This window comes from Capra hircus, chromosome 18 (assembly GCF_001704415.2).
Source record: "Capra hircus breed San Clemente chromosome 18, ASM170441v1, whole genome shotgun sequence".
Lineage (NCBI taxonomy): Eukaryota > Metazoa > Chordata > Mammalia > Artiodactyla > Bovidae > Capra > Capra hircus.
Genome location: NC_030825.1, coordinates 15,625,693 through 15,652,829, shown reverse-complemented (window position 1 = coordinate 15,652,829; position 27,137 = coordinate 15,625,693). Strand labels below are relative to the sequence as shown.

The 27,137-nt window shown below is 50.4% G+C and overlaps 1 protein-coding gene across 4 annotated transcripts in view; it reads right to left on the bottom strand.

Moving 5' to 3' along the window:
- The window catches only part of ACSF3 (acyl-CoA synthetase family member 3), a 44,406-nt gene continuing 18,422 nt past the window's right edge, over positions 1,154 to 27,137 (bottom strand). Inside the window, exons 7-10 of one of the 4 annotated variants that reach the window (XM_018061873.1) lie at positions 11,218 to 11,344; positions 4,084 to 4,218; positions 3,642 to 3,753; positions 1,154 to 1,478 (exon numbers count right to left, since the gene is read on the bottom strand). In XM_018061873.1, the coding sequence (XP_017917362.1) occupies positions 1,331 to 1,478; positions 3,642 to 3,753; positions 4,084 to 4,218; positions 11,218 to 11,344 (522 nt within the window). In that variant the 3' untranslated portion in view covers positions 1,154 to 1,330. Of the gene's footprint in view, positions 1,479 to 3,641; positions 3,754 to 4,083; positions 4,219 to 4,702; positions 4,768 to 7,510; positions 7,551 to 7,877; positions 7,959 to 11,217; positions 11,345 to 27,137 lie in introns of those variants that run through there. The other 3 variants (XM_018061875.1, XM_018061876.1, XM_018061874.1) reach the window with 3 other exon arrangements.

Sequence of the window (27,137 nt, the reverse complement as noted above, 5' to 3'; positions counted from 1 at the left end):
TCCCTCAGAGCCCTAAGTGAGACCCCTGGCCAGTGCGTGGGGACCCCATCTCCAGGTGTCTGTGGCAGGTTTGGCATGGTGAAGGCAGCTCTCTCCCCCTATAACCTTACAAGAACCTAATTATAGGGGTGACATCACTAGGCAGCCGAAACTGACTCCTGATTCACACTCTCCTGAGTGGACACCATGCCTTGTCCAACTTGCCAATGCTTTTCCTGGACAAAAAAGAAGCAAGCACTAAAGAACAACTAGCTCTTACCCCGAAGTCCCCTCAGCCAGAGTCAGCCAGTGGGATCAGGTGAAGAGCCAGCGACATGAGAACAGCAGGAGCCAGAGGTCCAGTGCCGCCCAAGAGGACTGGCCACCGGCCAGTGCCCAGCCGGGGAGGCCAGCCTGCTGCATAGGCGGTGGCTGTGCATGGCCAGGCCTCTTGCAGGAGGGTGCTGAGGTGGATATGCCCGGGGCTGGCCTTGGGCAGTCTCAGGCCGCACACACAGGGTGGGGCAGGGGCCCTGGCCCCACATGCTCCCCATCTGGGCCTCGGCTCAGTCCTCGTTCCCACTCAGCCTCCCCATGACCCTTGGGCCTCCCAGGGCACCTCTGCCTTTGGCTCGGGAGGGCAGGGGAGCCTGGGGCCAGGCAGCAGGGGCCAGTGGGTGTCTGGGAAGGAGAGAGACATCCAGACAAAGACTGGAGTGGGCTGAGGGTGTTGCAGAGGAACAGTACAGGGGAAGGAAGGGGTCAAGGGTCAGGGGTGCAGTAGTGGGGCCATTCGTGGCCAACCTCTGGCGACTGAGCACTCTGGACCCTGAGGATGGTGGGATCCGGGCTGCAGCCATGACTGGGAACAAGTGGCCCCAGAGCCCCAGATACTAGCCTCCAGCCCGACCTGGTCTAGGTGGCCACTCTGGGGCCAAGAGTCAGGCACTCCCTGCCCTCTGGTCGCCTGAGCCACGGTCCTGGCCCTGAAGGCCTAGTGAGCCTCGGCCAGGGCCACAGGTGCTGGACACTCCACAGCCACCCACTCTTGCAGGAAACGCCCTTCCAGGGCCGCCGTCCACCCTGCCCCGCAGTGTGCACACACGTGCGGACCACACCCTCCCCATGCGAGGGCAGGGACCACACAGACCCAGGCAGGACTGCCGGACAGACACTGGCTTCTCTGCGAGGCCTTTAATGAGTTTCCAGGGAGACCAGCTTCCCCGAGACACCTGGACATACAGGGACCTGGGGGTCAGGGGTGCAGAGCATATTGAACTGTGGGGTGTGGCTGCAGCCACGATGCCATTGGGTTTACGGTGGTTTCATTCTGGCCACGTGGGAGGCTGGCTCACTGGTTCCCGGCCTCGGGGGTGCCCTTCTCATGCGGGTAAAGCTGCCGGACGAGGTCTCGCTTGTTGACCTTCCCCATCTGGTTCCGCGGAATCTCCTCCACCAGCAGCAGCTCCGAGGGCACAGCGTACGGGGCCAGGACGCCTCTGCAGAGACAAGGGGCCTGACTGCAGGGGCCGTGGGGATGGCTGGCACCTTTCTCCAGTGGGAGGTTACTGGAGGGGGGTGGTTGGCACCTCGCACACCCTTGGGTGTCCTGACCGTGCATGCACACCGACCAGCACTGCCCCGCCCACACCAGAGCTGACACCCACAGAGCGGGTGGGGCCCAGCTGATGAGGCATCCTCCTGTGAACAGCCCCGGTCAGCTCTGAACCCCACGCCGAGGCTACAGGCACCACGGCTATCCTGAGCAGAGCTCCCTGCGCCCTGGCCGCACTCGGGCCCCTTTGTAAGAGACCAGCAGAAGCACAGGCGCTGCCTGGGGCAGGGGGGCAACAGAGGCAGGACGCATAGCCCGAACCCCAACCCATAGTCACCACAACGGGAACAGAAGTCGCAGGCATGGAGAGGAGCAGTCTAAAAGCCTGTGAGCTCGCCATTTCTGAGAACAGACCCATTCTCCTCTGGAGAGCATCAGCTCAGCAAGTGGTCTGGGAGGAACCGGTCAGGGCAAAGTGCTGCCTGAGTGGGAACCCCGCAGAGCTGAGCTGTTTGTTCCAGAGCTTCCCTGCGGGGAAATCCCCACTGTTCAGCCCCTTGGGAGCACCGTCCCTGCTCAATACCTGATCCCACAGAGCTCCATCTGGGCACAGGATTCCTGAACTAACCCCCCCGCCCCCGCCCAGAGGGTATAAGCCCCACATGGGTTTCTGTGACTGGGCAGTGTGATGGGCAGGCCATGTCCAGACCCGGGAATGTGGCACTGCTGCCCAGCCCCAAGCCACGCGCACCCCTAGTGTCACAGTGCCTGAGCTGGGAGGGGGTGGCTGCCAGCTTCCCCCAACTCCGCTAGGAGCACAGCAGTCTGGGGGAAGGGGCAGGATGGACCTTTACTGGGGGGCAGACAGACTGTGAGGCAATAATCTTCAGGAATGAAAAAACAGCAGTGAAAGGGAAAACATTATTCTAAAATAACCTTTAAAAAAGACCCTTATATGGCAACAGACATGACATAGAAACAGCAGCTTTACTGAGCCAGTGTCAAGAAGGACTGGAGTGAGGCCCCTCCTCCATACTCCCCCACCAGGGGTGTAGACAAACCTGGAGCTGGCCCTGCCCTCTGAGAGGAGGACCTTTGCCCTCCCTCCACGGGGTGGGCAGTTGTGGGGTCACTATCCATGGCTGCCTTGTGTGAGGACACAAAGCCCAGGGTCCCAGCTGCCCCAGGCCCACCCTGCGGGGAGCATCTCCCAGGACCCCAAGCTCTCGGCAGGCAGCAGACCCTGTGGAGGGATGCCGGGAGTCTGGGGCGACAAGGGGCAGCTTTAATGCCGGGAGACTTGCTCTCAACACAGGATGGTGAGCTCTGCCTTTTAACAAAGCAACTGTTTAACCAAAGCAGCAAAGCCAACTAGAATCCTGCTCACGCCTTTGTGAAACTATAATGTTCCAGCTGTGATTCTGCAAATCCAGGGGAATCTAATGGCCCAGCTGTGCTGCCCGATAAACAAGGACTCCGACTGCTCCCAAGATCCCGCTGGGAGAGCCACAAGTATCTTCGGTGTCGAGGAGGCAGCAGAAGGGGCGGGTGGGGAGGGGAGAGGGAGGAGCCTCCTACATCTAAGATAAAGAACCTGGGGACAGAACTAACAGCTTCTTTCTGAGCTCAGCCGGCAGCAAGCACCCACAGGCCCCTGCGATGCTCCGAGCTCAGCGGTGCCCCCAGCCTGCTCAGCCTGCCCCAGTGTCCTCTGAGCTGGGCTCTGCAAATGGACCTTCCCTGACGAGATCCCTCCTACACCCAGGAGAGGACACAGGCGCATACGGGTCCCCCGTCTGCCTCAGAACCTGCCTTGGAAGCTCAGACCTGAGGCAGGGGTCAGGGTCCTACATCTGCTCCTGCCATCACAACTCAGCCTTCCTGGGGTCCTTCACGCCTCACATGTGTCTTTGTGGGGGAGGGAGCAGCTCCTTAAGGACTAGCTTCACACCTTATGTCTATGTATGTGGGGGCAGCTCCTGTAAGGACCACAGTGCCCCCTAGCCATCACTACACAGCTGTCTTGGGGTCCTTCACACCGCGAGTGTCTGTGTGTATGGCAGGGCGCGGAGCAGCTCCCATAAGGACCACATAGCTCAGCCCTCACCTGGCCCACTCCTTGAGCTCCCGGTGGGACAGCGAGTGGCCCTCTTGAAGGGTCACCACTGCGGTAACCCGCTGGCCCCATGTCATGTCTGGAACTCCAATCACAGCCACGTCTGTGGAGGAAGCAGAGGGAGGGATCTCAGGACACAAGAGGACGAGCACCGAAGGCTGCGGGAAGGACCCAGAGAAGCCTGAGTGGCCAGAAACGGGGGCACAGGGCACCCTGGGGTGTCAGGACAGCCTAGGACACCACCACTCCTGACCACGGGGTCACGGCCTGCACTGGGCAGCCTGGACCTGAGACAGGGAGAGGGGAGGGGAGCAGAGGACCTGAAGGTGTGCCCCGACACACACAGGAAGCCACCTGTGGACCGGTCCCAAGATGGCCGGGGAAGCTGAGGGCAGCTGTGCCAGCGGAAGGGCAGGGCCACAGGGCCACTCACCGGTGATGCTGGGGTGGGCCAACAGGAGCCGCTCCACCTCCAGGGCGCTGACCTTGTAGCCGCCGCTCTTGATGATATCCACAGAGGTGCGGCCACGGATCCAGTAGCTGCCGTCCTTGAACACTGCTGTGTCACCTGGGGAGAGGCCTGGGTCAGCTGGTTGGGTGTGGCCCTGTGACTCGGGGTGTCTACATCTTTCTGGAACAAGCCAGCCAGTGCCATGTGGACAGCTGGGGACCTTGTGTGATGCCCACACAGACGCCTCTGTGGCCACATCCCACAAGGACCATTGTGAAATAGCCCACAGCTTCCCAGGACCACAGAGGAAGGAGATACAACCCACGGGGCCTCCCTGGGTTCCTGCCACAGAAGGGCCTGGCATGGGCATCAGGTAGACCCTTCCCCACAGGGCATGGGCCACACGTGGTGTCACGTGGGGGATCTGGCAGGAGGAAGGGACCCCCCCTGCCACGCTCAGTGTGGGTGCTTCCCACCCCAGCAAGGGCACGGGACACATGCCCGCTGGGGCACCATGGGCACAGGGGGAGCAGGGCGGAGGGTGAACGCGCTCACACAAGTGTGCACGCGTGAGTGAGACTGGGCACATGGGAACGCCTGCCTGTGCTCTGAGAGCCGCACTGACGCACCACCGTCTGCTCTCACACACTTCACGCGGGTGATTAGCTGGAATAAATCAATATTTCATGATACACTGCCGTCCAACGCAGGAGGCCCATCCATCAGCTCGCTCTCCCGGAGCCCAGCCGCGCGGGGCGCTCCAGCCTATTAAACAAGATGGATGGCTGTGCCCGGCTGGCCGCGGCAGGAGCTGGGCTCCTGAGTTGGGGCCCTCCTGCCCAACATGAAGCAGGATGAAGGGAGGCCCTGGGAGCCACCGCGGTCCCCGGATGGGTGATGGATGGCGGGGAAGGACACGTGTGACAGGAGTGACAGGCAGGTTGCAGGGACAGGACGCAGGGTGCCCCGTCCCCTGAGGCCCACCAGGGCCCTGGCTATGCGGCTCTGGCTCTGGCCGTGCCCCCTCCACACTGGACAGCTTCTCCATCCCTGAGTATCAACCCCAGCCCAGGGTGGTCCCTCCTGCGGCTTCCAGACCTGGCTCCCATTGGCCTCTACCTGCCAGCGACCCGGGATGTGGGGGTCACTGCCCTGCCCTGGGCTCCGCGTCCCACACTTGGTCCTGCCAGGGACACCCCCAATGCCCACACCAAGGCTAAGGTGGCCTCAGGGCTCCTAGCCACAACACCTGCACCCTCCTTGCTCTGATATCAACTAAACCCAGGGCGAGAGCTCCCAACAGCCGCACCCACATCCTCCAGCAGACCCCCAGCCATGCCCCTCGCCCGGGGGTGCTCACACCCACCACCCACTGCCCACCTGCAGTATCTGCTTCTCCACCTGTCCGCCACTCCGCTCAGACATCACCACCATGGCCTCACCAGCTGCCTGCCACCCCCTCAACCCTGCACACCAGTGGTCCACTTACTGACCTCCTCCAGCCACATGAAGAGCAGTGAGACTAGGGTCTTTGAGCAAAGCCAGCCCCAAGATGGCAGGGCTGGTGGAAGGACACAGGGACACCAGACTGGGGGAGGTCCCGGGTCTGTGTGCTGAGTGAAGGAGGCCCTGCTACTCCCTGGGGTCACCGTCAGGCAGGAAGTAAGGATACAAGTCATGGAGGTCCTCGATTACCCAGTGGCCTCAAATTGGTCACAACACCCTCATAAGAGGGAAGAAGACAGAGATTTGAAACAGATGGACGCAGAACATGAGGATGGAGGCAGAAGGTGCCGGAGGGTCTGTGCCCCTCAGTGTGGCCCAGCAGGAGGCCAAGGAGAACAGAAGGAAAGTGGACACACGACACCTCCCTTGAGTGGGGCCTCAACACACAGCTCAGATCGCTCCCTCCTGGAATAAAGTCAACAGCAACTGGCTTTTTTAAGGCACCAAAGCTATGCAGAGGGGACGGGAGAGGGCATGCTGAGGAGAAGACAGGCAGCTGAGAGGCAGGGAGACAGACTCTGCGGGCCATTTACGGCCGGGCTGGCAGGTGCCCGGGGGGAGGCGTGGAGGGCGGCTGAGAGCAGGGCGCAGGGGCACTGGCCCTCAGTGCACGGCCGCTGCCTGCGCTCTGGGGACAGAGTGGGTGGATGGCAGCACAGAGCCCAGCCCCAACCCGCCTCCTGCTCTCAGCCCCCGACCCCCGCTGGACATCGGAGGGAACTCAGCCATCAAGCGCGCTAGTGAGACGAGGACAGTCAGAGCCCTGGAGACAGGGGGCTTGTCGACCAAAGGGCTCCCAGGGCAAAGGGACTCGAGAAAGAGGAAAGGTCACGATGCACCAGGAGCAACACGGCTGCAGCCAGCAGCGCCCCCAGAAGCTCTGGCCCGGCCCGGCCCAGCCAGACAGGTATGCTGGTGGACACAGCTCTCCAGAGCGCACCTGCTGCTGCCCGCTTCAGAGGCTCCTGGGAACATGGTCCAAGTTGAGGAAGATGACACAGGGGTGCAGGGACAGACGTGATCCTGGAGGAAGGAGGAGGTGGGTGGGAGCTGTATGCTGGTGTGGCGGAGGGGGAGCACTGGGGGATCTCTTGTGGGGGCTGGACAGACCAGCACCCCAACTCAGGAAGCCCCGAACAGTGTGTCCATGAGTATCTGGCAGTCCCTGGGCGGCCTCCAGCTGCCAGCGTGGACAAAGCTTGGGTATGAGGGCTCCTCCCCAAATCTGACAGATGGCTGGAGTCTCCCAGCTGCCTGTATGGGACCTTGATGAAAACAAGGACCTTCTGCCCAGAGGCCTGGGCCGGCCTGGGCAGACACGGAGGCCAAAGGGCAGCACAGAGGCCCAGCAGGAGCGAGACTGGATGAGACCCACTGTCCGCACAGGAGCCGTGCCAGGCGAAGCAAAGTGGGGTGTGCCAGAAGAACACAGAGAAGCAGATCACGGCAACCACTGGGGAACAAAGGGTTTCATGCAAGACACAAAGTAAAGCCCACATAAAGGGACGGCCGCCAGGCTGCACCACAGTCTGCCGCACAGGCTGTGCCCCGCGGGGTGGCGGGGCCAGTAGGTCAGCAGCCTGCCCACACCGCACGTCCTGGGGGTCTGGAGGGCCCTGCCGGGGGGCGGGCATGTGCCAGTCATTCACGGTCAGCAGATGTGAAGGGTTCGACATCCTCCAGCTACACGTGCTGTCATACCCTAACAAGAAACCCCCTCTTTTCAATACGCTGCCTGATTCCTGACTCTTGTTGGTCACAGTGGATGCACAGGTTATGGAAAAAATGTGTCAGAGCTCAGCGTGCAGTGGGTGAGCACTGGGCAGGTGAGCACAGGGCAGGAGAGCCTGGCACAGGGTGAGCGCCAGGCAGGGGGGCCTTTGTCTCAGACAACTGAGAGCATCTCACCTTCACGTGGGGTGGTGGAGCTCACCCAGGAAATTCTGCCGAGAGAAACAAAGGACTAGAGGGAATCATGCAGAGACAGCAGTTAGTGTCCTGCACATGGTGCGCAAACCCGTCTATGACGGCCGCGCATGCCCGCGGACACGCGTGTGTGGCACATGCCAGCAGGGCTCCCTGAGGCCGGGGTCACTTGGGCTGTGGATGCGGAAGGCTCGGATCCTCTGCGGGTTGGACGCACCCAAGGGGTCCATGAACCCAGCAGCAAATGAGGGGTCTATAAACACTGAAGCCTACACCTCTATCTGTGAATGGATTCCCAGGAGCCCTCCTGACACACACCCCGCCCGTGGGAGCCAAGCACCCACCTTGCAGCACTGAGCGTCAGCTCCAGAAGGGTCTCTGCCAGTTTGGTGGATGGAGTCTGTCTCCATTCTTGCCTTTCACCACTGGGAAGTGAAACAGTTTCTGCATTTTTATGGCCGACCGCACTTCCCCTCCACCTGCCTATGGCCTTATTTCCCTCCTGGGCTCTGGGCGCAGGGGGCCATGCTCTCGGCCTGGGTCAGCCCTCATGTCCTGGGCTCCCCAACCTCTCAGCGGACTCCACGCTTAGCCAAGTATGCGCAGGGCCACGGAATGGCTCCCTTCTGTTTTCTGCTGGTGAATCTTCTTCTTTTTTAGATAAATACCCTTTAAGGTTTTTCTCTGGTAATATCACTGTGTGCTCGTTAACAGAAGAAAAAGGGATCATTAATTCAGTGCCAAGGTACCCTGTTACATTCTGGTGGGCTTCCTACGCATCCTTCCCCAGCTACCTGAGCTTCTCCTACAAATGTGTGGATTTATCATCAGGGATGTTCCATCTCCTATGTCACTAACAGCACACTGTGTGAGGAGACCTTTAAAGAGTAGAGACTTTGTCTCTTTTTTCATATGTTTAACTTTGGCTGTGCTGGGTCTTGGCTAGTGGGCAGGCTTTTCTCTAGCTGTGGCGAGCGAGCGGACCTCTCACTGTGGTGGCCTCTCTTCCTGCAGAGCTTGGGCTCTAGGGCGGGCACACGGGCTCAGTGGTTGTGGTGCATGGGCTCAGCGCCTCCATGGCACGTGGGATCCTCCTGAGTCAGGGATGGACCTGTGTCTCTGCTGGCAGACAGATTCTTTACTCCCGGGCCACCAGAGAAGCCCGAGGAGACGTTCTCTAGAATAAGGCAGAGGTGACGTTTCTGTTTCCTTGTTCAGTCGCCAGTTGCTCTACTGCGTCCAGAGGGCAGGACGATCGCAGCACTGGCTCGGCTCAGTTCTGCGTTCCCACATGCGTGCTGCATCCCCACATCTGTCCCGTGTCCTCGGCTCTGCCTCGGTCATCATCTGTTCCAGGCTGTCTGTGTCCTCATCTCTCTCTTTAGCTTCATCCTGTGTCCTTACATTCGTCTGTCCCACATCCTCGTTTTCGACAGCGGGGTCAGTGTAAAGCCCTGAGGAGGGAGTTCTGGCATCACCGTTTCCCAACCCGGGGCCAGCACTGAGCCCGTGCGCACGCACGTGTGGAAGGTGGGACGCATTTAGGGTCATCATTGGGGGCGCTCCAGGAGGGAGGGCTCTGATTTCCTGCCTGAGCAGCAGCCAGGACCCCAGGGGCTGGCAGGGAGCTCCAGGCAATAGAAACTGGGCTCTGTGCAGGCTGGGGAGGGCGGCCTCTCTCCCCTCATCCTCTGAGAAGTCCCGGACGCAGCCCCCTGCAGCCTGGGCCAGAATGTGTGTGGCAGGAGGGCCGGTCGGGGAAAGGGTTAAGTTTAATTCATCCTGATTTCTACTTAATATCCCGCTCGCTTGCCCCGCAGGAGCGGCAGCTGTGAGCTGATTGCCGCGCACATTATGCAGCCTGTATCACTAATGGCCTGTGACAAAGGCACGCGGCTTCCAGGCCTCACCCCCGAGAGCCAATTAAACACACAGACTCCCTTCCTGTTTGCTGCGCATTACAATGAAATTAAACTGAATTTCAAAATCATTTTCTCCTAAAGACATCTCTTTACGATAATTAATGCATGCTATTCCTTTCAACTGAAATATTCATCACGACCAGGGACTGAGACGTGTTATGCTGACTGCCCCTCACTGCACGCTGCCGGCCCGGCGTGCGCGAGCCCTGCTATTGGCAAAGTCCACAGGGCTTTGGTTCCCGTGCTTTTAAAGAAAAAGACTGCAGCTTTAGCTGAGTTTAAAAATAAAGGAAGATGGCCACAAAGAAGTCAGATTTCCAAGTCAGGATGCTCAGAGGGCTCCAGGAGGGACACACAAAAGCAGGATGAGCCTAAAGTTGTATTTCTTAAACCCTGCCTTTCAAGGGCAGCAGTAATCTTGTTGCCACCAGGCTGGCCTGTATGAATTCAACGTTTACAAAGGGAAGCTGGAATGCATGAACAGCTGTCCCGGCCCTGGGGCCCAACCACTGAGCCTTCTGCCAGCACCAGCCAGGGCCCCCAGAGCAGGCCTCTGCTCTGCTCCAGGGAACTCTCATCTGCCCCCTCCCCCTTGAGCCCCACCTGACGGGCCCCCAGCACCCCAGGACTGCTGGGGGGTATGCACATGGCACTGCTCTGTCACCCGGTGACCTGAGGCCCATGATGGTGGCAGACTGGAGAGTGAATTCTACCCTGAGAACCCACGCTGCCTGAGCCCATGAAGACTCACGTGTGTGCCTCGGCCAGGAGTGGTTCCCAGGGGGTCACCAGGCCAAGGGCACGCCCACCGCCTCTCCCACCCCTAGACGCACCCGTGCGCCCTCACGGCTGTGCATCATTCTCTCCTCAGCTCTGCTGCCCACAGAGGAGCTGCCAAGAGATGTGTTTCTAATTAGGAGGCTGTCTCACGATGACAGAGGAGCAGGCCTTTCTTTTGGGAAAATATTGCTTTAAGATTATTAAGATAATTGTGACATAATGCGTGCTCAGCATGCAAGTTTTAGAAATTCAGACAGGCAACAAGCAAAGGACAAATGCCCGGAGCGCCTCTCCTGGCTGTCAGGAACTGCTGGGAGTGTCCTGTGTGAGCACACACCAGTGAATCCCATGCAGCTACAAACTCAAACACTCCCAGTATCTGCTGAATCGGCCTCGTACTCAACGGGACCACTGGGACCAAGGAGACGGGCATGGAGGACGGCGGCAGGGGTGAGGCACCTCAGAGCAGTCTCTGGGTGCGCGGACGTCGGGCGACCCCTGCCTGCCCTTGCACAGGGCCCCAGGCTCTGGCTACACACACTGTGCAGGCAGGTGACAGGGAGCAGACTTCAGGGGACCAAACAAAACCACAAGCAAACTCCTTCTGTGGGGGTGGGGAAGGGGTTACGAAGCAGGGGGAGTGGGGATGGGAAGGCAGGGAGGGTCTCTGATGTGGAGAGCAGTGGTCCCTCGGGAGGGGAATCCTGACCTTGAGGGACAGACAGATTACCACGTGCAGGGCGGCCGGGCAAGGGACAGGGCCAGAGTCTGGCTGCAGGGCTGGGGGAAGCTGGCCCCTGAGGCCCACAGTCTCAGAATCTTCTTTCCAGAGGCTGCAGGGGACTAGGGTACAGTGTCAGGGGTGCAGCTTTAAAGACAGGAGATACAAAGTGCCCTCTTCCCCTCTCCAGAGAGGATTCTGGGGGTGTCCTGCTGCAGCGGTACTGACTTCCCTTCGTCCCCTCTGGACCCACCCGCCTACCTGTTTTGAACCAGCTGTCTGAGGTGAAGGCGGCTTTCGTTTCCTCCGGCTTGTCCCAGTATTCTCGGAACACGGAGGGCCCCCTGACCAGGAGTTCACCCTCCTTCTCCTCGAACCCTGGGGTCACCTGTGGTGAGAGAGAAAGGTAGGCATCAGAGTTCACCCCTTCAGGCTGGTCTCTACCACCCAGGCTCCTCCCGAGGCCCACACGCTCTCCTGAGATTAGACACTTTGATGGGAAGCACCAACTAGCTTTCATGCGCCCCTCAGAAACGCTGCCCGAGGCCTCTGTGCCCACCCTGTCCCAGAGCTCACAGCCCAGCATGATTGGCCTGTCTGTCCACTTCTGAGGGCCACGCTCCTGTGAAACTGTCTTCAGGGTGTCTCTTAGATTGACCTCAGACACGGGAGAAGTGGGCAGCTGCCCATATCTGCCATGTCTGCTGGGAAGAGCCTGGGGTTGGCAGCTGTGCAGGGCGGGAAGGGGGTCCACGGGGGTTACGGGGGGAGAAGCTGGGTGCCTGGGAGAGCCAGGCGGTCATAAGCAGGGACCCTAGAGTCCCCCCGTTGTGGGCAGGGTGAGGGTGGAAGGGGGCTGAGTGTTCTAAGACATGGAGTCGGGGTCTGTGATGCAGGAAAAGGACAGAGTGAAGGTGGAACCACGTTCAGTAGAGCCTCGCTGGCTCTGCGCTCACGGCTCAGCTGACAGCAATGTAACTATGACCCATGAGACCAAGTGCCCCCGGAAAACCCCGCTCAGCTCATCAGCTCCCACCTGGGATGAACTTTTCGGGGGGGAGAACATCCCCCTATTTTAAAGAAAAGACACCCTTGGAAATGTGCTATAAAATCGTCTGAGTTGTCTGAGGCCTGGATGGAAAGCTGAATGCCCCTGGGACTGACACAGCGGGTGGACAGCGAGGGGACCCTCCCCACCGCCTGGCTCCCACGCAGGAGTGATGTCAACCAGGGGGACTGGGCTGCATGTTCCGGGCTGGCAGGGCTTCTGCCACCCCGTCTGCTCAGAGGAGGTATTTGTTTTTTCAGTTACACCACAGACTTTACTTGAATTTCACCATTTTTCCCACTGCCATCTTTCATCTGCTGCACTGCTAACATCGGCCTGACCATGGGGTGCCATGTCTGCAGGGCAGGTATGCACAGTAAAGCAGAGGCCGTGAAAATGAAACTGACATGGAAACTGACCTCAGAGATGGCAGGTTGCAGACTTAGACCAACTAAATAACAGTAACAGAAAAATACCGACCCCTCCATTGGACGTGAACAAGATCCAGAGTCTCATGACACAACACTCAGTGTCTAGGACACAATACAAAGTTAACTCAGCACGTGAAATGCCAAGAAAGTACCAACTCTTATGAGAAAAGGGCATCAGTATGGGACAGCACCAGATGGCAGAGGTGCTGGGTGCACCTAAGAAAGACGCTAAAGCACAAGTTATCAACATGCTCCAACAGGTAAGGGCAAACACTGCAAATACATGGGAATACAAAGTTTCAGCAGAGAAATAAAAGACACAGGGCAGAACCAAATGGAAATTTTAGAACTAAAACTACAACAGAAACAAGGAAAACTTACTGAATGGGCTCCCTGGTGGCTCAGATGGCAAAGAAGCTGCCTGCAGTGTCGGAGACCGGGGTTCAATCCCTGGGTTGGGAAGATCCCCTGGAGAAGGAAATGGCAACCCACTCTAGTATTCTTGCCTGGGAAATCCCATGGACAGAGAAGCCTGGTGGGCTACAGTCATGGGGTCACAAAGAGTTGGACACAACTAAGTGACTAATGGCGGCCGAGAGGAGCTACCACACGCCCGAGGTCAGGGGAGGCGGCTGAGAGGAGCAACCCCACATCCAAGGAGAGGCGGGAGGGCTGAGAGGAGCTATTCCACGTCCAAGGTCAGGAGGAGCGGCCGTGAGGAGATACCCTTCGTCCAAGGTAAGGAGCAGCAGCTGCGCTTTGCTGGAGCAGCCGTGGAGAGATACCCCACGTCCAAGGTAAGAGAAACCCAAGTAAGATGGTAGGTGTTGCGACAGGGCATCACAGGGCAGACACACTGAAACCACACTCACAGAAAACTAGCCAATCTGATCACATGGACCACAGCCTTGTCTAACTCAATGAAACTAAGCCATGCTGTATGGGGCTACCCAAGACAGGAGGGTCATGGTGGAGAGGTCTGACAGAATGTGGTCCACTGCAGAAGGGAATGGCAAACCACTTCAGTATTCTTGCCTTGAGAACCCGTGAACAGTATGAAAAAGCAAAATGACAGGATACTGAAAGAGGAACTCCCCGGGTAGGTAGGTGCCCAATATGTTACTGGAGGTCAGTGGAGAAATAAATCCAGAAAGAATGAAGGGATGGAGCAAAAGCAAAAACAATACCCAGCTGTGGATGTGACTGGTGATAGAAGCAATGTCCGATGCTGTAAAGAGCAATATTGCACAGGAACCTGGAATGTCAGGTCCATGAATCAAAGCAAATTGGGAGTGGTCAAACAGGAGATGGCAAGAGTGAAGGTCGACATTCTAGGAATCAGCGAACTAAAATGGACTGGAATGGGTGATTTTAACTCAGATGACCATTATATCTACTACTGCGGGCAAGAATCCCATAGAAGAAATGGAGTAGCCATTATAGTCAACAAAAGAGTCCAAAATGCAGTACTTGAATACAGTCTCAAAAATGACAGAATGATCTCTGTTCGTTTCCAAGGCAAACCATTCAATATCACGGTAATCCAAACCTATGCCCCAACCAGTAACGTTGAAGAAGCTGAAGTTGAATGGTTCTATGAAGACCTACAAGACCTTTTAGAACTAACACCCCAAAAGATGTCCTTTTCATTATAGGGGACCGGAATGCAACAGTAGGAAGTCAAGAAACCCCTGGAGTAACAGGCAAATCTGGTCTTGGAGTACGGAATGAAGCAGGACAAAGGCTAATAGAGTTTTGCCAAGAGAATGCACTGGTCATAACAAATACTCTCTTCCAACAACACAGAGAAGACTCTACACATGGACATCACCAGATGGTCAACAATGAAACCAGACTGATTATATTCTTTGCAGCCAAAGATGGAGAAGCTCTATACAGTCAACAAAAACAAGACCAGGAGCTGACTGTGGCTCAGATCATGAACTTCTTATTACCAAATTCAGACTCAAATTGAAGAAAGTGGGGAAAACCATTAGACCATTCAGTTATGACCTAAATCAAATCCTTTATGATTATACAGTGGAAGTGAGAAACAGATTTAAGGGAGTAGATCTGATAGACAGAGTGCCTGATGAACTATGGACAGAGGTTCATGACACTGTACAGGATACAGAGATCAAGACCATCCTCATGGAAAAGAAATGCAAAAAAGCAAAATGGCTGTCTGAGGAGGCCTTACAAATAGCTGTGAAAAGAAGAAAAGCAAAAAGCAAAGGAGAAAAGAAAAGATATAAGCATCTGAATGCAGAGTTCCAAAGACTAGCAAGGAGAGAGAAAGCCTTCCTCAGTGATCAATGCAAAGAAATAGAGGCAAACAACAGAATGGGAAAGACTAGAGATCTCTTCAAGAAAATTAGAGATATTAAGGGAACATTTCATGCAAAGATGGGCTTGATAAAGGACAGAAATGGTATGGACCTAACAGAAGTAGAAGATATAAGAAGAGGTGGCAAGAATACACAGAACTGTATAAAAAAGAGCTTCATGACCCAGATAATCACAATGGTGTGATCACTCACCTAGAGCCAGACATCCTGGAATGTGAAGTCAAATGGGCCTTAGAAAGCATCACTACGAACAAAGCTAGTGGAGGTGATGGAATTCCAGTGGAGCTATTTCAAATCCTGAAAGATGATGCTGTGAAAGTGCTGCACTCAATATGCCAGCAAATTTGGAAAACTCAGCAGTGGCCACAGGACTGGAAAAGGTCCGTTTTCATTCCAATCCCAAAGAAAGGCAATGCCAAAGAATGCTCAAACTACTGCACAATTGCACTCATCTCACACGGTAGCAAAGTAATGCTCAAAATTCTCCAAGCCAGGCTTCAGCAACACATGAACCATGAACTTTCAGATGTTCAAGCTGGTTTTAGAAAAGGCAGAGGAACCAGAGATTAAATTGCCAACATCTGTTGGATCATAGAAAAAGCAAGAGATTTCCAGAAAAACATCTATTTCTGCTTTATTGACTATGCCAAAGCCTTTGACTATGTGGATCACAATAAACTGTGGAAAATTCTTAAAGAGATGGGAATACCACACCACCTGACCTGCCTCTTGAGAAACGTATATGCAGGTCAGGAAGCAACAGTTAGAACTGGACATGGAACAACAGACTGGTTCCAAGTAGGAAAAGGAGTACATCAAGGCTGTATATTATCACCCTGCTTATTTAACTTATATGCAGAGTACATCATGAGAAACGCTGAGCTGGAAGAAGCACAAGCTGGAATCAAGATTTCCGGGAGAAATATCAATAACCTCAGATATGCAGATGACACCACCCTTATGGCAGAAAGTAAAGAGAAACTAAAAAGCCTCTTGATGAAAGTGAAAGAGGAGAGTGAAAAAGTTGGCTTAAAGCTTGACATTCAGGAAGCGAAGATCATGGCATCTGGTCCCATCACTTCATAGGAAATAGATGGGGAAACAGCGGAAACAGCATCAGACTTTGTTTTTGGGCTCCAAAATCACTGCAGATGGTGATTGTAGCCACGAAATTAAAAGATGCTTACTCCTTAGAAGGAAAGTTATGACCAACCTAGATAGTATATTGAAAAGCAGAGATATTACTTTGCCAACAAATGTCCATCTAGTCAAGGCTATGGTTTTTCCAATGGTCATGTATGGATGTGAGAGTTGGACTGTGAAGAAAGCTGAGCACTGAAGAATTGATGCTTTTGAACTGTGGTGTTGGAGAAGACTCTTGAGACTCCCGTGGACTGCAAGGAGATCCAACCAGTCCATCCTAAAGGAGATCAGTCCTGGGTGTCCATTGGAAGGACTGATGCTGAAGCTGAAACTCCAGTACTTTGGCCACCTCATGTGAAGAGTTGACTCATTGGAAAACACCCTGATGCTTGGAGGGATTGGGGGCAGGAGGAGGAGGGGATGACATAGGATGAGATGGCTGGATGGATGGCATCACCGACTCAATGGACATGAGTTTGAGTGAACCCTGGGAGTTGGTGATGGACAGGGAGGCCTGGCGTGCTGCGATTCATGGGGTGGTAAATAGTTGGACACGACTGAGCGACTGAACTGAAGTGACTAACACTAACAGTGAATGGGCTCAGTAGCAAAACTGAAAGAATCGTAGAACCTGAAGAAACAGCAATAGATATTACTCAACCTGAACAGGAGAAAAAACTACTGGAAAAAATAAACCAGTAATGAGAAGCCAAGACCAGTATCACAATGGCTAACAGTGATGATATCGGATTCCCAGAAGAGGAAAAGCTAGGGACACAAAGATATTTGATAAAATTTGGCTTAAAATCCCTCAAGTTTGGTGAAATACAGAAATGTATTCAAGAGGCTCAAGATTCAAGACTCAAGAAGCTCCATGAGCCCCAAATAAGCCCAAAGAAATACAAGCCAAGACATATCATAATCCAGTCACTGAAAACTAAAAAGAAAGACAAAACATCAGGGTATAACTTTGAGGCATTCAAACAACTAATTACTTCTCTGCGGAAACAGTGGAGACCAGGAAAAAAAAAAAAACAAAAAACAGAATAACATGTTTTAGGCATTGAAATAATTGACAACCCAGAATTCCAAATCCAGTGAAACTAACTTTCAAGAATGAAGATAAAGTAAAGACAGTCTTAGATGAAGAAAGAAATAAAAGAATCTTTCATCAGCAGATCTGACCTAAAAAAGTTACTACAAAATTCCTCAGTCAGAATGAACCTGGAAGATCAGAAGTAAAGGAAAAGCAACAGAACTGGTAAATATTTGGCTGAATAAAACTGACTCTTTTCCTTGTGAATTTTTGACCACTGAAAGCAAAAATTGTACCACTGTCTAAGGAAGCTTGCCGTACACGGTGCCATTATGCATGACAACGACAACCTAAAAGGGAGAAGGCACAGTGACCCAAGCGGTATGACAAAGACCCTCTGCTCCATTCAACAGCGGTCAGCCTCCTAAACCTCTCCTAGGCCCATCAGTGTGAAAGTGAAAGCCGCTCAGTCGTGTCCGACTCTTTGAGACTCCATACAGTCCATGGAATTCTCCAGGGCAGAACACTGGAGTGGGTAGCCTTTCCCTTCTCCAGGGGATCTTCCCAATCCAGGGATCAAACCCAGGTCTCCTGCATTGCAGGTGGATTCTTTACTAGCTGAACCACAAGGGAAGCCCAAGAATACTGGAGTGGGTAGCCTAACCCTTTTGCAGTAGATCTTCCCAACCCAGGAATCAAATCGCGATCTCCTGCATTGCAGGCAGATTCTTCACCAACTGAGCTAAAGTGTACTTCCTAAGAAAGCCAGTTTTAGCAAGAACTCAGCCAAGTCAGTTTAGTGAGAGGCCCCTCCACTCGGATATCTGCTTACCCTCCTATCTGTCCAGTTCCTCATCCCCTGCCACCTCGCTGGTGATGGCTGACCACCCACCCAGCTGGCCTTCAGTACAAATCCTGTTAGGATCCTGTTTAGCCAGGATCCCCCTGACCCATGAGGTTTCCTCTTGGTAAACTTCCATCCAGTGACCCCCACTGCTCCTTGGCTGTCACCCCCTCTTGCTGATGCTCTTTTCAGGGCTGAGCCCAGTCTCTCTGCCTTCTGCCTATCCCACGACGGGTCCCTATGCCCATCATTTTGGGTCCTTGTCAGCTTCAGAACTTCACACGAGCAATGATTACCTTTTCTCTGGCAGTAGTAGGAGTTCTGTGTCCTGCTGGAAGTGTCACAATGTTGAGTCTAAGTAGATCTCAAGCAGTGAAACATGTATTTTGTAGTCCTTAGACCAATTACTAAAAACTGTAAGATGTATGTTCAAAAACTCAGCAGGCAAATTAAAATGGAATACTAAAAAAAATGACCTCAAACAGGGCAGCTGGAGGAAAGCCAAGCAACGAGAAACTGAGGGCCAGAACGGTAAGCAAATAACAAATGAGAGGCTTAAATTCAAACATATCAACAGTCACATTAAATGTACATGGTGGTCTAAATATAACAATTAGAAGACAAACTTCAAGTTAGATTAAAAGACATACATGATCCAACTATGTGCTATCTACATGGCTTCCCTGGTAGCTCAGAAGGTAAAGAGTCTGCCTGTAATGCGGGAGAATCTGGTTCAGTCCCTGGGTTGGGAAGATCCCCTGGAAGAGGGCATGGCAACCCACTCCAGTATTCTTGCCTAGAGAATTCCATGGACAAAGGAGCCTGGCGGGTTACAGTCTATGGGGTCGCAAAGAGTCGGACATGACTGAGCGACTAACACATGTGCTATCTATAGGAAACTCACTTCAAATACAGTTGCATGGCAGGTTAGGAGCAAAGGGATAGAACAATATTTGCCATGCAAACACCAGTCAGAAGAAACCAAGCCATAGATCAGGAAGCGTCTCTATTAATACAAACAAAATAAATTTAACAGCAGAATGTTACCAGCAGCTTCACGGTTGTTCAGTCACCAAGTTGTGTCCAACTCTTGTAACCCCATGGATTGTAGAATGCCAGGCTCCTCTGTCCTCCACTATCTCCTGGAGTTTGCTCAAATTCATGTCCATTAAGTCAGTGATAATATCTAATCATCTCATCTTCTCCTTTTGCCTTCAATCTTTCCCAGCATCAGGGTCTTTTCCAATAATTCGACTCTTCGCATCATGTGGCCAAAGCATTGGAGCTTTAGCTTTAGATTAGTCCTTCCAGTGAATCTTCAGGATTGATTTCCCTTAGGATTGACTGGTTTGATCTTCTTACAGTCCAAGGGACTCTCAAGAGTCTTCTCCAGCACCACAGTTTGAAAGCATCAATTCTTCAGCGCTCAGCCTTCTTTATGGCCCACCTCTCACATCCACACGTGACTGCTGGAAAAACCATAGCTTTGACTAAATGGACCTTTGTCAGCAAAGTGATGTCTCTGCTTTATAATACCCTGTCTAGGTTTGTCACAGCTTTCCTTCCTAGGAGCAAACGTCTTTGAATTTCATGGCTGCAATCACCATCTGCAGTGATTTTGGAGGCCAAGGAAAGAAAATCTGTCACTGCTTCCACTTTTCCCCCTTATATTTGCCATGAAGTGATGGGATCAGATGCCACGACCTCAGTTTTTGAATGTTGAGTTTTAAGCCAGCCTTTCTACTCCCCTCTTTCACCCTCATCAAGAGGCTCTTTAGTTCCTCTTCACCAGCACAGATATGAGAGAGACCTGAACACCATCATCAACCATTTTCATCTAAGGGACATTTATACCCCAACCAAAATCATCAGAATACACACTGTTCAAGTGCACCAGAACAGTCACCAAGAAAGACCACATTCTGAGTCATAAAACACATCTCAACAAATTTATAAAAACTGAAACAATACCGAGTATGTTTTCTGACTGCTGCTGTGGGTGCCACTAAGTCGCTTCAGTCGTGTCCGACTCTGTGCGACCCCATAGACGGCAGCCCACCAGGCCCCTCCATCCCTGGGATTCTCTAGGCAAGAACACTGGAATGGGTTGCCACTTTCTTCTCCAATGCATGAAAGTGAAAAGTGAAAGTGAAGTCACTCAGTCGTGTCCAACTCTTCACGACTCCAGGGACTGTAGCCTACCAGGCTCCTCTGTCCATGGGATTTTCCAGGCAAGAGTACTGGAGTGGGTTGCCATTTCCTTCTCCATTTCTGACTGCAGGGGAATTAAATTAGAAATCAATAAAAGAAAAAATTTTAAAACTTGGAAAATAAACAACATACTTCTAACTTATCCATCAGTCAAAGAAAAAGTTTTAAGGGAAATTAGAAAATATTTTGAATATAATGAAAATTAAAATGCAATGTATCAAAATTTCAGAAGTAAGGCTTCCCTGGTGGCTCAGTGGTATTCAACTGCAATGCAGCAGTCATGGGTTCGATCCCTGGGTTGGGAAGATCTCTTGGAGAAGGAAACCCCACTTAGCAACTAGACCACCAAAGCTAAAGCAACGTTTAGAGGGAAGTTCATATCATTAAATGCATATATTAGAAAAAAAGGAGTCTCAAATCGATAACCTAAAGTTTTACCTTAAGAAAATAGAAAAAGAGAAAAGTAAGCCAAAAGCAAGCAGAAGAAACAATATAGATAAAAACTGAAACCAATTAAAATTGCAAAGAGAAAAGAAATAGAGAAAAATCAAGGAATCCTGAAGTGAATTTTTTTAAAAAAACATTTTAAAAATGGATAAAATTCTAGCAAGAATAACAAAGAAAAAAATAAATAGAAGAGACAAATTATCAATATGTGTTGTGAGAAGGATATCACTTTATACTAAGCAGACATTAAAAGGTCAATAAAGGAATACTGTGAAAAACTTCATGCATAAAGTATTCAATTTCTCAAAAACCACAATCTACCAAAACTCACCCCAAATATAAGAGATGATCTGAATCGTCTATAACTATTAGAGAAACTAAATTCATAGTTAAAACCTTCCAAAAATAAAAAATAGAAACCACTAGGCCTGACGGATAGGTAGAAATTCTGTAAAATACACAACACTAATTATATGCAATCCTCCCTAGAAAATAAAAGAGGGAACACCTCCCAAATAATTTTATGATGCCAGCATTACCTTCATATGCAACACAGAAAAAAGTACAAGAAAACTACAGACTAAAATCCCTCATGAATACAGATGCCAAAATCCTCAACAAATGTCAGTAAAGCAAATCCAATACTATATAGAAAGAATGATATACCATAACCAAGTGGGGTGTGTCCTGGAAATGCAAGGCTGGTTCAATATTAGAAAAATCATGCAGGGACTTCTCTGGTAGTCCAGTGGTTAAGAATCCACTGTGCAATGCAAGGCACAAGGGTTTGATCCCTGGTTGGGGAACTAAGGTGCCACATGCGGGCTACAGTTCATGGGGCTGTAGCCAGAGAGCCCGCGCAGCACAGTGAGAGACTCTTGCATGAGGCAACCAAGATTCCAAGTGCCACAACTAAGACCCAGTACAGCCAAATGAATAAGTAAATGTTAAAAAAAGAAAAATCATTCAGTGCAATCACCATGTGAGTTAGTTGCTCAGTTGTGTCCGACCCCATGGACTGCAGCCTGCCAGGTTCCTCTGTCCAAGGGATTCTCCAGGCAAGAATACTGGCATGGGCTGCCATTCGCTTCTCGAGGGGATCTTCCCAACCCAGGGATTGAACTCGGGTTTTCTGCATTGCAGGCAGATTCTTTATTGTCTGAACCACTAGGGTAGGCCATAACCCATCATATTAGCACCCAAATAAGGAAGAAGAAATTAACACAGAAAAGACATTTGAAAATATCCATTCATGAGAAAAAACTCTCAGCATGTCAAAAATGGAATGGGATCTACAAAAAGTCTAGCTACTGTCATGCTTACCAGTGAAAGACCAAATACCTTCCCTATAAGATCAGAAATAGGATAAGGACATTCACTCTCACTACTCCTATTTGACATCATACAGGAAATCCTAGTCAGGGCAATAAGTCAAGAAAAAGAATTGAGGGATACAGATTGGAAAAGAAGAAATAAATTTGTTCTATTTGCAACTGCGTATGTAGAAAATCTCAAGGAAAAATAATTTTTAAAAAGTCCTAAAGCTAAAAAGTAGGAAGTCAAGAAATACCTGGAGTAACAAGCATTTTTGGCCTTGGAGTACAGAATGAAGGAGGGCAAAGGTTAATAGAGTTTTGCCAAGAGAACGCAGTGGCCATAGCAAATACCCTCTTCCAACAACACCAGAGAAGACTTCAAATGGACATCACCAGATCGGCAACACCAAAATCAGACTGATTGTATTCTTTGCAGCCAAAGAATATAATCTGACTGTGGCTCAGATCATGAACTCCTTATTGCCAAATTCAGACTTAAACTGAAGAAAGTAGGGAAAATCACTAGACCATTCAGGTATGACCTAAATCAAATCCCTTACAATTATATAGTGGAAGTGAGAAATAGATTCAGGCAGTTAGATCTGACTGACAGAGTACCTGATGAACTATGGACAGAGGTTCATGACATTGTACAGGAGGCAGTGATCAAGACTATCCCCAAGAAAAAGAAATGCAAAAAGGCAAAATGGTTGTCTGAGGAGGCCTTACAAATAGCTGTGAAAAGAAGAGAAGCAAAAGGCAAAGGAGAAAAGAAAAGATATACCCAATTGAATGCAGAGTTCCAAAGACTAGCAAGGAGAGATAAGAAAGCCTTCCTAAGTGATCAATCAAAGAAATAGAGTAAAACAATAGAATGGGAAAGACTAGAGATCTCTTCAAGAAAATTAGAGATACTAAGGGAATATTTCATGCAAAGATGGGCTCAATAAAGGACAGAAATGGTATGGACCTAACAGAAGCTGAAGATATTAAGAAGAGGTGGCAAGAATACATAGAACTATACAAAAAAGATCCTTGTGACCCAGATAATCACAATGGTGTGATCACTCACCTAGAGCCAGACATCCTGGAATGTGAAGTCAAGTGGATCTTAGGAAGCATCACTATGAACAAAGCTAGTGGAGGTGATGGAATTCCAGTTGAGCTATTTCAAATCCTGAAAGACGATGCTGTGAAAGTGCTGCACTCAATATGCCAGCAAATTTGGAAAACTCAGCAGTGGCCACAGGACTGGAAAAGGTCCGTTTTCATTCCAATCCCAAAGAAAGGCAATGCCAAAGAATGCTCAAACTACTGCAAATTGCACTCATCTCACAACTAGGAAAGCAGTCCTCAAAATTCTCCAAGCAAGACTTCAACAATACATGAACCATGAACTTTCAGATGTTCAAGCTGGATTTAGAAAAGGCAGAGGAACCAGAGATTAAATTGCCAACATCTGTTGGATCATCAAAAAAGCAAGAGATTTCCAGAAAAACATCCACTTCTGCTTTATTGACTATGCCAAAGCCTTTGCCTGTGTGGATCACAACAAATTGTGGAAAATTCTTAAAGAGATGGGAATACCAGACCACCTGACCTGTATCCTGAGAAAGCTGTATGCAGGTCAAGAGGCAAGAGTTGGAACTGGATATGGAACAACAGACTGGTTCCTAATTGGGAAAGGAGTACATAAAGGCTGTATATTGTCATGCTGCTTATTTAACTTATATGCAGAGTACATCTTGAGAAATACTGGATTGGATGAACCACAAGCTGGAATCAAGACTGCTGGGAGTGGGAATACAAACTAGTACAGCCACTTTGGAGAACAGTGTGGAGATTCCTTAAAAAATTGCAAATAGAACTACCTTATGACCCAGCAATCCCAATGCTGGGCATACACACCAAGGAAACCAGAATTGAAAGAGAAACATGTACCCCAATGTTCATCGCAGCACTGTTTATAATAGCCAGGACATGGAAACAACCTAGATGTCCATCAGCAGATAAATGGATAAGAAAGCTGCGGTACATATACACAATGGAGTATTACTCAGCCGTTAAAAAGAATACATTTGAATCAGTTCTGATGAGATGGATGAAACTAGAGCCGATTATACAGAGTGAAGTAAGCCAGAAAGAAAAACACCAATACAGTATACTAACACATATATATGGAATTTAGAAAGATGTCAATGACGACCCTGTATGCAAGACAACAAAAAAGACACAGATGTGTATAATGGACTTTTGGACTCAGAGGGAGAGGGAGAGGGTGGGATGATTTGGGAGAATGGCATTGTAACATGTATACTATCATGAAAGAATCGAATCGCCAGTCTATGTCCGATGCAGGATACAGCATGCTTGGGGCTGGTGCACTGTGATGACCCAGAGAGATGTTATGGGGAGGGAGGTGGGAGGGGGGTTCATGTTTGGGAACGCATGTACACCCGTGGTGGATTCATGTCAATGTATAGCAAAACCAATACAGTATTGTAAAGCAAAATAGAGTGAAAAAAAAAAAAAAGATTGCCGGGAGAAATATCAATAACCTCAGATATGCAGATGACACCACCTTTATGGCAGAAAGAGAAGAAGAACCAAAGAGCCTCTTGATGAAAGTGAAAGAAGAGAGTGAAAAAGTTGGCTTAAAGCTCAGCATTCAGAAAACTAAGATCATGGCATCTGGTTCCATCACTTCACAGCAAATAGATGGGGAAACAATGGAAACAGTGACAGACTTTATTTTGGGGGGCTCCCAAATCACTGCAGATGGTGACAGTAGCCATGAAATTAAAAGACGCTTGCTCCTTGGAAGAAAAGCCATGACCAACCAAGACAGCATATTAAAAAGTAGAGACATTACTTTGCCAACAAAGGACTGTCTAGGCAAAGCTATGGTTTTTCCAGTGGTCATGTATGGATGTGAGAGTTAGACCATAAAGAAAGCTGAGTGCCAAAGAATTGATGCTTTTGAACTGTGGTGTTGGAGAAGACTCTTGAAACTCCCTTGGACTGCAAGGAGATCCAACCAGTCCATCCTAAAGGAGATCAGTCCTGAATATTCATTGGAAGGACTGATGTTGAAGCTGAAACTCCAATACTTTGGCCACCTGATGCGAAGAACTGACTCAGTTGAAAAAGACCCTGATGCTGGGAAAGATTGAAGGTGGGAGGAAAAGGGGAGGACAGAGGATGAGATGGTTGGATGGCATCACCAACTCAATGGACATGAGTTTGAGTGAACTCCAGGAGTTGGTGATGGACAGGGAGGCCTGGTGTGATGCAGTCCATGGGGTTGCAAAGAGTCAGACACAACTGAGCGACTGAACTGAAAGTTAAAAAATGAATTTACCAAGATACAAAGTGAATAGCTTGAATCAATCCTATTTCTATATACTAGGGATAAATAATTAGAAACAAAAATCAAAAAAAATTCTGCACTTACAATCACTGAAAAAGAGAAAAAGGAGTAAGAGATGGAGAAAGGAGGAAATATTCAGGTATGAATCTAACAGAACATGTACAGCAGCAGCATGCTAAAGATCTCACTCACACAACTCCTGCCAAAGCAGAACTAAGTAAATGGGGAGGTGTACCACATTTACAGATTGAAAGAATCCTTAGAGTAGAGATGTCAACTCTCCCCAAACTGATATATAGTTGAATGTAATTTTCACCAAGCTCCCAAAAGAATTTTTTGTAGATATAGGCAAACTATTTCTAAAATGGTATGGGCAAGCAAAAGAACCAGAACAGCCAAAAAAACTTTGAATAAGAATAAAGTTGCTAGATTAACACTACAATTTTGAGATTACTATAAAGTCACAGTGGTCAAGACTGTGGTACTGCAGAAGAACAGATACACATATCAATGGAAGAAAATATATCTGGAGTCTCAGCAGTAAAGAATTCGTCTGCAATGCAGGAGTCGTGGGTTTGGTCCCTTGGTGTTGAAGATCCGCTAGAGAAGGAAATGGCAGCCCACTCTAGTATTCTTGCCTGGGAAATCCCAGAGGAGATGGACAGAGGAGCCTGGCAGGCTACCCTTGGGGTGCAAAAGAATCAGACAGGACTGAGCAACTAAACAACAACACATATATTCAAATAGGTATATAAGTTCAGTTCAGTCGCTCAGCTGTGCCTGACTCTTTGCGACCCCATGAATCGCAGCACGCCAGGCCTCCCTGTCCATCACCAACTCCCGGAGTTCACTCAGACTTGCGTCCATAGAGTCAGTGATGCCATCCAGCCATCTCATCCTCTGTTGTCCCCTTCTCCTCCTGCCCCCAATCCCTCCAAGCATCAGGGTCTTTTCCAATGAGTCAACTCTTCACATGAGGTGGCCAAAGTACGGAGTTTCAGCTTCAGCATCATTCCCTCCAAAGAAATCCCAGGACTAATCTCCTTTAGAATGGACTGGTTGGATCTCCTTGCAGTCCAAGGGAGTTTCAAGAGTCTTCTCCAACACAACAGTTCAAAAGCATCAATTCTCCTGCGCTCAGCTTTCTTCACAGTCCAACTCTCACATCCATACATGACCACAGGAAAAACGATAGCCTTGACTAGATGGACCTTTGTTGGCAAAGTAACGTCTCTGCTTTTAAATATTCTATCTAGGTTGGTCATAACTTTTCTTCCAAGGAGTAAGCGTCTTTTAATTTCATGGCTGCAGTGATTTTGGACCCCCCCAAAATAAACACTGTTTCCCCATCTATTTCCTATGAAGTGATGGGACCAGATGCCATGATCTCTGTTTCCTGAATGTTGAGCTTTAAGCCAACTTTTTCACTCTCCTCTTTCACTTTCATCAAGAGGCTTTTTAGTTTCTCTTTACTTTCTGCCATAAGGGTGGTGTCATCTGCATATCTGAGGTTATTGATATTTCTCCTGGCAATCTTGATTCCAGCTTGTGCTTCTTCCAGCCCAGCATTTCTCAGGATGTACTCTGCATATAAGTTAAATAAGCAGGGTGACAATATACAGCCTTGACGTACTCCTTTTCCTATTTGGAACCAGTCTGTTGTTCCATGTCCAGTTCTAACTGTTGCTTCCTGACCTGCATATAGGTTTCTCAAGAGGCAGGCAGGTGGTCTGGTATTCCCATCTCTTTCAGAATTTTCCACAGTTTATTGTGATCCACAGGTATATACTTTACAAACAAGAAAGAGTTATCTTCTCAGCAAATAGCATATGAACAACTGTATTCCATATGGAAAAAATAAGACCCCTGATGAGCCTGCAGGGGAGGAAGTTGTCACGTGGTGTCACTGCACGGAGGTGGGGTGGTGGGGTGTGCAGGCAGTGAGCCAAGGACCGGCAGGAGTGGACGCCTGCCTGGGCCCACCGTC